Here is a 14,607-nt window from a genome sequence, read left to right as displayed (position 1 = left end):
TCCACACAGTATGGATTCCCGAGTTGTATTTTGGAGGATCAGTTGTATCAGAAAAGTTTATTAATTAATGGAAATATATTTTGAGGTTTATTATTAGATTATCATTTTAGTTTCTTATCAGCATTTCATTTATTCTTCTTTATTCTTTTGTACTCTGTGTTCGTTTATTATCAATTTGTTTTGATATCCTCGGGCATTCGGGCGTGAGCCTGGCCAACCCGCATTCGGGAATCTGGGAGTATCACAATATCCCTCGGATTTGTGCTCGGACTTGATCACCCGTGACTCTAGAATCGAGGGGTATCACATTTTTCAAATAACAAACAGATATATATAAATACAAAATTTCAAATAAAACAACAACAAATAACAGTCAATCAAACAACCACAGGCCACATGTGGGTGAGCTTCTATATCTTTAAAGTTTACATTTTACACACATCCACAAATATAATTGTTCTGATTTCTCTCTATTTTTCTTGTTGTGATCTAAAAGTTTATTTAATTCCAGTACTGATATGAATGAATCAAATAAAAAAATAAACATAATGGAATCATAAATTTTAATAAAAAGTAAAAGTTCAGAGACAAAAGAGTCTAAGGACCAATTTCATTAATTGCATCTCTCTTATAAGAAAAACATAGACAAGATAAAACAAAAAACAAATGAAAAATAGAGTTGATCCAAACGAAGATGTGCAGAAGAGACGTAGCCATAATGTTCCAAATATGTACAGAGATAGTTGAAAAGGAGGAAAGAGGACGTGAGAGAAAAGAAACCTACTTGGTGGAGTCGCCGTAGTAGACACCGGAGAGACAAAAAATTTGACGAAAAATCTGGTGGAAAGTTACTGAGCTCATAGTCGACTCCGAATAGAGGAATCACCTTTGGGGCAATTGCGAAGGAATGAAGGATTTGGGAATTTTGGGTCTAAGGCACAAGCTTGTTTGTTTAGTGCAACTAAATTTACTGTGTAGTTGTTTTTTAATTTTTTCAAAATTTTACTTTTAAATTTTTAAAATTACATTAGGTATCCCATTTTTCTTAAAAGAAATTACAAAATATACCCCACCGTGTCCAATATGTGTCATCCGCGTGTCTCATCCTTGTCCACCCTGTGTCTAATAAAACATAAATTCTGGATATTTCACAGAAGTTCGGGCACGTGTCTGAGCCTCGGATATGCGTATCCGTGTCGAATACATGTCCGACACTGGTACGGGACTCCTAGGAGGGGTGTCCGTGCTTCATAGGTTATCATTAATGACATCCAATCCCACTTAAAGGCCCATCTTGGCCTCAACCTTATCTAGGCTCCAAGATCTTCAAACAAACCGGCCCATCGAGCTATGAGAAACAACCTCTTTGATTTTGTTTGGGATTCTTGCCCAAATGGCCTTTTCAAACCATAGCCTCTAATCTTTCTTTTCCTTCTTAGCTTCTCCATTTTTTGTAGGGAAAAAAGTAAAAAGATTTTATAGTTCGGTTTAATTCCATCTATTCAGTCAAAGAACTCTAAAATTCTATACAGCAGAATAAGCTTTGGCATTGATCCTTCAAGATTCCAAGTCTTTGTTTTAAGGTAGGGGTGTCAATATTTGACACAACACACTAACAAGACATGAGATAAGAGGGTTTGGGTTTGGGCTAATCGTGTTTATGTCGTAATCATATTGACACGGATTAACCTGCTAACTAAATGTGTCGTGTTCGCGTTTGACCTTGTAAACACGATTATGACACGATTAACCTGATTAACTAAACGTATTAGATAAATGTGTCGTGTTCGTGTAAAAAAGGACTCATTGAGTTAAACATGTAGGATAAACATGTCGTGTTCGTATCAAAAATGAATTAAACGTGTTTTTTCGTGTCGTGTCAAGTCTTGACCCATTTAATAAACAGGTTACGTGTGTCGTGTCGTGTTACATATGTAATAATCATATCGTGTTCTTGTCAAGGGTCTTAGACACGATTAATAATGGTATCGTGTTCGTGTCGACCATAATCGTGTTCATGTCATAATCATGTCGACACGAACACGACACGCTAACACGAATTGCCACCCCTACTTCTGAGTGTGTAGAAAAGTTTTTAGGTGTCTTGTTATGTAGTAATGTTTGGTGTTGCTATTGAATATATATATATATATGATGTCATACAACAACAATACAAGGCACAATGATTAGAGCTCCTCAATTTTTTATATGGTCGAAAAATGCAAAACAAAATCATATTAAGTTGTTTTCTGAAAAAAAAATATATTCTATTTTTATTGAATTAGATTAGATATTATCACATTAGTAAAAGTTCAAATATGAATTCTGTTCATTATTTTTAATATCAAAAGATTAACGAGCAATATTAAAAATTATTTTAAAATATATATATATATATATATATTATAAATATTAACAAAAAAAAAAAAACACAGTCATACATAAATTTTTATGGACACTCAAACTCAAACCAAGTAATAAAGTGTTAAGACTAGGTTTTAACACGATCTCAAAAGTTGGGCTATCTCTAACGCGCGAGGTCGTTTGACATGTATTGGAATTTTTTCTCTATATGTAACCTTTAAGCCGGGGGATGAGAACCTTACTAGTATTAAATTATACCTAAGAAGTTTTTCAATTGTTTATTTTATTATATATGATATATATGTACTATTTTTCCCGCAAAGTCCATACATTCAGCATGGCCTTGAAGTCGATGTGATCTGGATCAAGGGCCAACACCACATATTGTTTCAAGTTTCAAGACGCACGATGTCCGCCACCAATCACTATATATAAAATGTGTTTGTTACCTAATGCTGTTAGTTCCTATAAAAAAAAATAAAAAAGTAAAATTAATAAAAAAAATACAAATCATACAATTTGAATGTAAAATAATTACTTCATGTCGCAATTCATCTACGGGTCAGAATAATTTGACCTTCTCAAATTTTATATGGTCAAAAACTCCTAAACTTGTCCAAAAAAAAGAAAAAAAAAAAAAAAAAATCACATTAAGTTGTTTTCATATTTTGTTCAATTGAATTAGATTACCACTATTTCAAGATATTACTTTATGGTAATAAAACTTCAAATATTGATAGGGTTCCTTATTTTTAATGTCAAAAGATTAATTGATTTAGCCTTCAAAAAATTTAGATGTAGTTTTTCAAACACATAAATAAATTTCACAAATGTAACTTTCATAATAGAAAATAAAGAAAATTAAATATTTAAGATAATATTTCATTGATCATTTAAAAATTCGAAGTGTTAATATTTTTCAAACACTAGTTTTTGTTGCCTTTTGAACTTCAATTTTAATGTTTTATTCCATAAGAAGGAAGGAAGAGGTGTGGTAAGAAGAAAAGAACATATTCATTTGCTCCGGAGAGAAAAAAATTGGACTATTATAAAAAATTTAAATTAAATATCAACTATTATTTATAAATTATAATACTATCATTTATAAATTATAATATTATAGATATTACTGAACATAATGATAAAAACAATTTAAAATTTTATATTTCCTTCTCTCATAAAGAAACATCATAAATTGTGAAACTTTTTTTTTTTTTCAACCAAATAAAAGAAGGAAATACATAATCTCTTCCTTAAATGTCTCGTTCATCACTCTTCTCTACATTCAACCCAACATAAAACAAAATTAGTCAACCCTCTATTAAATTTTAGTATTTTAAAGAGTAGTAATACTCACCTAATACTTCCAGTAAATTATCTAACCCAATAATTTTTAATTAATTATTTATATCAAATACAACAACACTTGCAGCGAATTATTTAATCGAATAATTTTTAATTGGCTATTCATACCAAATACAACTACGCTTCATTTCCTTTTTTGTTGCATAATTGATCAATTAAAAGAGTATGTCTAACAATTAACTACAACAATTCAAGAATCATTTTCTTATTTTAAATTTATTATTTGAATTACTTAACTAAAATAAAATAAAAATTTACTTAACTAAAATAAAATATAAAAAAAAAAAAAAAAATTGATATTGTGACAAAAATAATATATATATAATGATTAATGACCTTTTTATCAAAACATGCGAGTATTGCTTCACATGATTACGCGAGGTATATAAATACATACTTTGTATTGTAATAAATTGTCGGAACTTTCTCTCCCCTCTCTCTCCCTCTCTGGATCTACCTCTTGCAGTGCCAATTCTCTCTACCGACACTGGCCGGAGACCCTCATTGCGCACAGAACGAACAGAACCCTAATTTTCTCCATCTTTAGGATTCGAATTCGTTGATTAAATCCAAATCCAATCCAGTAATACGGAGTTTTAGTCAATTCAATTCATTCTCCGATTCTCAATTTCCGTTCTCACGACCCTAAAATCCCTCAACTCTCATCAATATCAATCTCAGCGTCTCAGATTCAGCTCACGGTGCGACTCAAAGATGCTTGATCGGTGTCTCGGAGCTCGTCGGAGTTGGCAATTCCGGCGATTCATCCGCAGCGGCAAGATCACGCTCCTCTGCTTTTGCATGACGGTCATCGTCCTCCGCGGGAACCTCGGCGCCGGAAAGTTCGGCACGCCACAGCAAGACTTCAACGAGATCCGCGACCACTTCTACGCTTCTCACAAGCGCGTTGAGCCTCGCCGTGTTCTGGAGGAGGTCCAAACCACCACCACCACCACCACTGCAACAACCACCGGAGGAGGAGAGTCAAACGCGGACAACAATTATGCAACATTTGACATCAATAAGATATTGGTGCATGAAGGTGAAGACGAAAAGCCAGATCCGAATAAGCCGTACAGTCTCGGCCCCAAGATCTCCGATTGGGACGAACAGCGAGCTGATTGGCTCAAGCGAAACCCTAGTTTTCCGAACTTCATTGGACCCAATAAGCCTAGGGTTCTTCTGGTTACTGGGTCTTCGCCGAAGCCGTGTGAGAATCCGGTGGGGGATCATTACTTGTTGAAGTCGATTAAGAATAAGATCGACTATTGTCGGCTTCACGGCATTGAAATCTTTTACAATATGGCTCTTCTTGATGCAGAGATGGCAGGGTTTTGGGCGAAGCTTCCATTGATTCGCAAGCTCTTGTTGTCACACCCGGAGGTGGAATTTCTATGGTGGATGGATAGTGATGCTATGTTTACAGACATGGCTTTTGAGTTACCTTGGGAGAGGTATAAGGATTCTAATCTTGTGATGCACGGTTGGAATGAGATGGTGTATGATGAGAAGAATTGGATTGGATTGAATACTGGGAGTTTCTTGTTGAGGAATGGTCAGTGGGCATTGGATCTTCTTGATGCTTGGGCTCCCATGGGACCCAAAGGAAAAGTTAGGGATGAAGCTGGTAAGGTACTTACTAGGGAGTTGAAGAACAGGCCTGTTTTCGAAGCAGATGATCAGTCTGCTATGGTTTATCTATTGGTGACACAGAGGGATAAGTGGGGTGAAAAGGTGTATCTTGAGAGTGCTTACTATTTGCATGGTTATTGGGGGATTTTGGTGGATAGGTATGAGGAGATGATTGAGAACTTCCATCCCGGTCTTGGTGATCACCGGTGGCCGCTAGTGACCCACTTTGTGGGTTGCAAACCGTGTGGGAAGTTCGGGGATTATCCGGTGGAGAGGTGCTTGAGGCAGATGGATCGTGCCTTCAATTTTGGGGACAATCAGATTCTGCAGATGTATGGGTTTATGCATAAGTCCCTTGGAAGTCGGCGAGTCAAGAGAGTAAGAAATGAGACAGGCAATCCTCTTGACGTCCAAGACGAGCTTGGGTTGCTTCACCCTGCGTTTAAAGCTGTCAAGGTATCGTCTTCTTGATGGCACATGAAAATGATTAGCTTCAAATTGAGTTTGAGAAGTCCTTTTCACATTTTGATTCTTTTGTGCACTTTTTAAGTTATAGTATATGTCAATCTTGTATTTCATTATTACTTGTAAGTTGTTGGCAGTATCTTTTCTGTTCCTAATATTTCCACTATTAATTTGAACGGGAAGCATAGTATTATTTATGACTCATGCTATCAATTTTGGGATTCGTTGATTGTTAGAAACAGTTGGATCTATTGCAATGCCGTTTGTTTTATGGTTGATTGCAACTATGATTAACATTTTTTCCTCATGAAGATATATGGTTCTATTCTGCTTGGTTGTCTAGTTTTGATTCCCACATGATCTTGATTGTTTGTTCATTGAAATTTTGAAGGTGTTCGCCTTCCTTTGATTTTCAAACTTAAAACTAACAAAAAAAGGTCGTGAAGTAACACATGTATCATTTTTGGCAAAACATTATGAAACTAAAAGAATGTTAAATTCAAACGTGCAGTCACAGTTGACACTATGACATCTAAGAGTTGGCATTCATTGATAATGTGCCTTTATTTTTAAAGGAGCCAAGTGAAGAAGAAGACACCATTAAGATGTTAGATTTAGTAAGTTGGAAACGCAAGTGAGTAAGAGAGTTTAGCCGTATTCATAATGATACTATTTAATGATTGAGTCATGCTCCCACAGAATATATTGGTTTCTTGCATCATTAGAATAGTGAGAAACAGTGGTGAGAGATGTTGATAAAGCGGTCATCAAGGAAACTCCTGGGGTTTAAATGGATTATAGCTCTAATTGGAGAAATATTGTTGACCAAATGTGTAAAGCATGTTATAATTGTTAAATGGGAAGGTGTTTTCAGTAAAGAATCCAGTCTTTAATTATTAAATGGAATTCTTCTTAGTCAACATAATTAGATGAGTCCTGGATAATAATGCAGCAGAGCTTGCTGAGACAGTAAACGGAAGGTTCCCAACCTCTGATCAGTCCCCATCTTATCAGTGAATGGGGAATGATTTTCATTTTATGCATTTAGCTCTCGGCTGCCATTTTGTCTCAAGAGGAATACAACTATGAATCGAGAGTCTCTCATAAATCATTTGCAACAGTTATTATAGTTTTTGCTGCTCATTGTGTTTCCACATTCTGAGGTAAATATGATTAGCACCCTCATCACACAGGTAACAGTTGTTACAGAAAGTTTCTGCATTGCAACATAATTTGATGTCAATCCTCGGGGAAAAAATTTACACTAGGAATGTTATGATCTTTATTTTGTATTAGGTGCGGTGCCACTGGAACCGCATAATTCTTTGTCATCCTGAACATAAATTTAACTGATTTGCAGCTTAACGGATGATACATTGTTACATTACTTCCTTTTTTTGCAGTGCCTTCTTACCTCGTGATGTGGCTAAATGTTAGTTTCATGTCAAGAATAAACAGTTTAACTTTTTCCCCCTCATGATGTGCAGTAAAATCTAAATGTTAGTAACAATATTAACTGTCAAGCTACCTAATGCAACCCTCCTCCTTTTTCCCGGGCTTGGGGACCAGCTGTGTAAATGTTTGGCGGCATTAAACATGACACAGCGGAATTACCTACAAGAAGTACAATTAGTGAAATGTTAGGCAGCATAAACGAGCTTGTGGATAGCTGTCCTTAAGGTGGTATGAATATGATGGAAGGGTGAAAAATTGAACCATCTGCTTTGTCGAAATTGTGGCCAATGACAGGATATGAGCACTGCATTGGCACCAAATAATTGAAAGATGAGAACTGTTTATTGTTGTTCCATTTGTGAACTGTCGAACGGTATAAAATAATAACAAGTTTCCATCTATTTCTTCTCAGAAGGTATAAATTTTGTATGTTACTAATAAATTTACCTTTGGATGAGAGGAGAAGAGGTCATATAGCATAGTAGTCCCCATAGTAAAATTAATATATGCTTTATCACTGAATAATATGTTGTGATTTACTCTAATTATACAACTGTTGTGATTTTCTGCTTCTTACTCTAAATCATGTAACCAATGTCCATCCATAATTGATTGGCAAAACTTTTCCCTGTGAATTCTGATGCGGCAGGGTTTAACCAAATAAAGTTGTATTTGAAGATTATTTGATAACACATAAGTGATCACTTCATTGCGTTGGAGCTGTTGATTTATATATATGTGTGTGTGTGTGTGTGTGTGACTTCTTCCTGAACCTGGCTGGTGTTTCAAGGTGTAAACCCTGCTATTAATTTATCCGTTTCATTATCCTAATTTTAGTTGAAAGAAATATCAGAACCTGTCAAATATTTATAATATGATGGATGGGGAAATCTTATTATTATTATTATTATTATTGTTATTATTATTATTTTGTTTTGAAATTGTTGTTAGCAGATAAAACATAAAGATACTATAATATTGTTATTGTGTAATTGCTTGGTATATTAATGATAAAAGCTTGGAGTAATAGCTATAATGATTGGATTTTTGAGTATGTGAATTATGGTGTATAAAATTGTATTAAAAATTAGATCGCTCTCTATGCTAAATATTTATGACCTTCTACAGTATATATCATTTTAGTTTGGTGATATTATTTTTTTGGAACTTCTTTCTCTATGGAAATCCATTAAGGCGAGATTGCTATAACAATTAAAAGAATTTTGCTGTCACATTATAACGAGTACTTTTCATAATTAAATTATTTTTAATTTGTTTTGAACAATACTATTTAAATTACTTTCATTGTTAATTTTTTTATAATATCCTCTAATAGGATGTTACCATATTTGATAATAGCAACTTTATAAATGAAAGAGTGTAATTGTCTTTATAAAAAAATAAAAAAAAGAAAAAATAGACTAAGAAAAAAAAAAAATACCTAAAATATTCATCCAGTTTTATAAACTTCCATTTCAACTTTACTAAAATTAGTAACTATTAAAAGCTAGCTTTAAAGAGTTACCAACCCTTCTCTAAACTCGACCATCCAAATACAATTGTTGAGAAAAGCATAGTGTTGTTGGGTCACTGTAACTTTAGAAAACCAAATTAAAAAAAAATTAAAAAAATAAAATAAAATTCCATAAGTAATTATTGGTAACAAAGGGTGAATGTGACCATATGCATGTAATGCAATTCTGAATAGAGTAAAGCTATAATGAGGTGCAACTCATTATAGCAACCATGAGCTTTGTCTGTTTTACTTAAATTTTGAGGCATGGACTTGATCATTTGAAAGAGAATAGTATATATATACAATCAAAATTTTGTATCAAAAATAATTTATAGTATATCATAAGCTTTACTCAAACTTTTATACTCTCTATTTTTTGACCAAATTGAATCGTTGCATTAGACTCCTTCGTATAATTTTATTTTAAAATGTTTCAAAATTATTTATAATAAATGATCATGTAAATTCAAGAAAAACATGATGATATGATTGGTGGGCAAAATTTTTATACTCAAATATGTTAATTTAAAGTAAAATTATTACAATTGTCGTGAGGCACAGCTCACTGGAGACTTTTCTTCTGAATAAGCTCTTACAATCAATTTCTTTTTTGTTATTTCTTTTCTTGACGCTATGAATCTCTTCTTCTTCTTTTTTCTTTTGTTTTTTCTTTTTTTTTTTTTTTTTCCTAATGTTTTCTTACATAAATTGCACGAAAAATTTTAAAAATTTATTAGACATATCCATACACTCAAATTGCCTTGAATCGTCAACTTCTTATTTTGAATTTATTACAGCTTACACAATCCAGAATGCCAAGTTTAATTATCATTAGTATTAATATTCAACATTAATAAGGTCTATTTACTTTTTATAAGATTAATAAATTTTGCTAATAATTAATTAATTAATTATTTTATTGTGCAATAAAGAGACTCGAGCTCCTGACATCTATATTGCATGACATAGTAGGTAAGTGACCTCATCATATAAATTCTATATAAAAAATATGGGTTAATTAATATAAAACATTTTACTGTAGAATGTTGGATTTGATGTGATTTGGATTTGGAAACAAGATTTACGGATTTAAAAATGATGAGATTTTAAATACTGTTTTAAATCCATCTAAAGAAGATTTGAAAGATAAATATCGTTTAATGATGATATTTCCGTAATTAACTTAGTGTAGATCAAAATCTTCAAAGTTATTTAACTAATTCCAATTTACTCTTTCAAATATCATTGTTGTTGTTGGAATAAAAAAAAGTAAGCATATTAGGTGTTTGGTGACCCAATGTAATAAGTACTTTTTACAATTAAATTATTTTTTAATTTATTTGGTAACAAATTTTTTTTAAAAAAATTCTATTGCTAATTTTTCAATAATATCCTTTAATATGATGTTACTATATTTGATAATAGCAACTTTATTAAGGGAGGGGCGTAATTATCATCATAAAAAATTAGAATGACAAAAATGTCTAATAAAAAAATAGTTACTTAAAATATTCAATCTCTACTCAGCAGTTTTAAAATTTCCAAATTCTAGGTTAATTCAAACAAAATTTGGTAACCATTCAAAACACTTGTAATAGTTACCAAAGCGTTTTTAAGCGGTAGAGAAGCAATCCCAAATGGGCTCATTATATATATCTTGTATCTCTGAGCAAGGAGCAGAAGCATATAAAAGTTAGTAATCAAATATCATCATTTTTTTTTTGTTTGATATTCTCCAATATCTCAAACGCATTCAATTTTATAATGAAAGCCGTGCAATCCAATCCTTTACAATTCACACCGTTTATGTGCAACAAAACTTATATTTACACCGATTGAATGAATAAAGATTACATTTTTATAAGCTTATAATGCAAGTTCATAAACCCCTTTATATAAAAAACCAATAAATATATTAATAATTAAAAATTTAATCTATAAGTGAAAGTATAATTATCAATTAATATACTTGTTAATTTTTTAGTGTATAAATTGTTGTGTATCAATTTCTAAGTGGCATACTTTTAAATTACTAGTAATTGATACTTAGTTATCAATGTATATTTATATAAACTTTTGTTAATATACATATATTTTTTTTTACAAAGTAATTAATATACTTTAATAAGTGGCGCTTAGTATTCAATAAATGAACTTGTTTAAAATATTAATTAAATAAATGCATAGGCTTAAGTTTACATTTTAGTATTCTTTTTTTAAATATGTTGGTGATGGTGGTTGAATAAATTAGTTTTTTTTATAAAATAAATAAATAATATTTTTTTAATTGACTTGTTAAATAAATTTTATGTTTCAGCTCTATCATGTAGTCCTTCCTGTTGTTTGTCTATTTGATGTAATTTTGGAGTATATTTTAAAATAAAATAAATATTTCATTTATCATTTAAACAATGACAAAAATGGTATAATATTATTTTAATTCCAAATTCCATTTAAATCCAACTTTAAATCTAATTTGTTCCAAACATATAAATGGAATTTCATTTTAATTACAATTCCTATTCCATTTCCAAATCTCAAAATAATTGGTAATTAAAATATTCAATCTCTACTCACAACGCAGTTTTAAAAGTTCCAAATTCTAGGTTAATTCAAACGAAATTTGGTAACCATTCAAAACACTTATAATAGTTACCAAAGCGTTTTTAAGCGGTAGAGAAGCAATTCCAAATGGGCTCATTATATATATCTTGTATCTCTGAGCAGAAAGCAGAAGCATATAGAAGTTAGTAATCAAATATCATCATTTTTTTTGTTTGATGTTCTCCAATATCTCAAACGCATTATAGAGATTGATCCACCATCAATTTTTTAACGAAAGTCGTGTAATCCAATCCTTTACAATTCACACCGTTTATGTGCAACAAAACTTATATTTACACCGATTGAATGAATAAAGATTACGTTTTTATAAGCTTATAATGCAAGTTCACAAACCCCTTTATATAAAAAAAACCAATAAATATATTAATAACTAAAAATTTAATCTATAAGTGAAAGTATAATTATCAATTAATATACTTGTTAGTTTTTTAGTGTATAAATTGTTGTGTATCAATTTCTAAGTGGCATACTTTTAAATTACTAGTAATTGATACTCAGTTATCAATGTATATTTATATAAACTTTTGTTAATATACGTTTTTTTTATTTATAAAGTAATTAATATACTTTAATAAGTGGCGCTTAGTATTTAATAAATGAACTTGTTTAAAATATTAATTAAATAAATGCATAGGCTTAAGTTTACATTTTAGTATTCTGTTTTTAAATATGTTGGTTTAAGTATGTTGGTGATGGTGGTTGAATAAATTAGTTGTTTTTTTAAATAAATAAATAATAATTTTTTTTAATTGACTTGTTAAATAAATTTTATGTTTCAGCTCTATCATGGAGTCCTTCCAATTGTTTGTCTATTTGATGTAATTTTGGAGTATATTTTATAATAAAATAAATATTTCATTTATCATTTAAACAATGGAAAAAATGGTATAATATTATTTTAATTCCAAATTCCATTTTAAATCCAACTTTAAATCTAATTTGTTCCAAACATATAAATGGAATTTCATTTTAATTCCAATTCCTATTCCTTTTCCAAATCCCAAAATAATTGGTTCCAAACATAATTACCAGAATGTAAACACTAAAAAATAACTCCATAAAAAAACAGGTCATGTAAAAGTAATTACCAATATGACAATTTTTACTGTTCACAATTCATAGGATTCAAAATACCCCTAAACACTTTTTAAGACTTGCAATCATATATATTCCTTAGCATATTTTACAATCAAAATACCCCTAAACACTTTTGAAGGTTTGTAATTATTGGAAAATATTTGTGCTTCAAACGACATTTAAGATATAACTAACATTATACTAGCACGCCATGAGATAATTAATAATATGCTAAAAAATAATTAATTAAATATGAAACTCGATATTTAATTAAACATGCAAATTAAAGTAATAAAATAATAAAAAAAAAATAAAGAACCTGGACCGAGACTAGTGCTGACGGACTCTGTGACGCTTGTCTTCCAAGATACAACGGTTTACATCCACCAGTAGCAGCACTACAAACTCATGGATACGGCGAACCTCCTGCATGTAATACACTTTTTGACTCAAAAATGCATCTATACTATATAAATGTTGAATTTGGTGCAATTCGAAACAAATGGTTTGGATCAATCTTAATATGGCTCAATGAAATTGGATTAGGGTTTAAGTGACTCGGACCACTTAACCTATGGTTTGAACTCACTTGGGTTGGGTTCAAGTCTAGAGAGGGAGAGAGAAGAAAAATGAATTGAACGAATTGCAAATGGCAACCCAAGGGGGTATTTATAGAAATAGAAGTGCTTTTTCAGATTGGATGTGTATATTCATTATTGGACAAAACCATTTATATGTGTCTCTTCATTACTGGACACAACCATTTGTATGTGTCTCTTCATCACTTGACACAACCATTTATATGTGTCTCTTCATTACCAAACACAACCACTCCAATTGGTTACAATGGTTCACATGGTATCTGTTCACTACTAGACACATCCACTCCAATAGGTTGCAATGGTTCACACGGTGTTTGTTCACCACTAGACACATCCACTGCAATAGGTTGCAATGGTTCACACTTTATCTATTCACCACTAGACACATCCACTTTAATAGGTTATGTTTGTTCGATCGTACCTTTTCAACCAACACACCCATTCACATATGTATTGTAATCCAATGCATCCTTACAGTTTATTAACCGTTTCTAACCAATCCTTAACCACATTAAACATTAAGAATATGGTAAAGAATCGGTAGAGGTTATGTTAAATAACCTAAGTTTTGGATTTTGCATGCAACATTTACACTAAGATATTCACGTTTTAGTCTAACGTGATACATATAGGCACCCAACTATAAATTAGTTACAGACATATTTCATTCACACTTGAAACACTAGTTTTCATAACTAGTACCAACAATCCCCTACATGAATGGAATTTGGCTGCTTAAATGCCAAAGATGATTATGCAGACACTAGAGAGAGTATAGTCAGAAAGTTACTGCATCGGGATAGGTAGCTTTTCGCCTTGAACCTTCCCTAGTGTATTGCTATCGGATTTACTAACTAACCAGTGAACGTGATATCTTGAACTATTCAGTCGTTTGTGTAAACCAAGACAATAACAAACACATAGTACCCTTCCTTACAAAGTTGGTTCCCATTGTTGTGTTCATTTTGGCCCTAAACAACTCCTGGCATTCATGAGTGCTCTAAAAAACTTAGCCTTTATAGGTCTTACCAATTCCTCTATTATTGGACCAAGTAAAATGAATTTCTTTATAGCCCAAATCCATGAGATTACATTTTAAGATCCCTCCTTGAAGTTTCTGAGTATCCTATATTCCACCATCGAAACTGTCTTTCTTTTCATATAGGTGCATAATAGCATTTAAATCCCGAACAAGTGCAGAAAACACCCCTAAAGTATACTCTGCGTAACACTTTACCTTGTATTTGAAAAAGTGTGCAAAAAACACCACTAATCTTTTCACACTGTGCAAAAAAACCAGGCAATCAGAATTCTGACATAAATTAGTGATGTAATACCCGTTTTGCCCTTTTATTCTTCCGAAAATGTCCAAGGAGGTATATATGCCTACTAATATCATAATATATGGGTATTATGTGCACATTACCTTTTATATATATATATATATATATATATATATATATATATATATATATATTTGAAACTTTTTTCTTTATATATATCTCT

At 31.5% G+C, this 14,607-nt stretch overlaps 1 protein-coding gene across 1 annotated transcript; it reads left to right on the top strand.

The window, feature by feature from the left end:
- Window positions 1–4,123: 4,123 nt before the first annotated feature.
- Window positions 4,124–6,023, top strand: LOC132294605 (xyloglucan 6-xylosyltransferase 2-like). The gene has a single exon (XM_059792518.1). The coding sequence runs from the start codon at window positions 4,444–4,446 to the stop codon at window positions 5,830–5,832; it is 1,389 nt and encodes a 462-aa protein (XP_059648501.1). The 5' UTR covers window positions 4,124–4,443; the 3' UTR covers window positions 5,833–6,023.
- The last annotated feature ends 8,584 nt before the right edge of the window (window positions 6,024–14,607 follow it).

Source organism: Cornus florida, unplaced genomic scaffold, assembly GCF_030987335.1.
Source record: "Cornus florida cultivar Cherokee Brave unplaced genomic scaffold, ASM3098733v1 CherokeeBrave_3.0.0_Hap2_Chr01, whole genome shotgun sequence".
NCBI lineage: Eukaryota > Viridiplantae > Streptophyta > Magnoliopsida > Cornales > Cornaceae > Cornus > Cornus florida.
This window is presented reverse-complemented; position numbering and strand designations above follow the sequence as displayed.

Bases quoted from the DNA above. Each gene is read 5' to 3' on its own strand.
- LOC132294605 (XM_059792518.1), top strand. From the start codon at position 4,444: ATGCTTGATCGGTGTCTCGGAGCTCGTCGGAGTTGGCAATTCCGGCGA.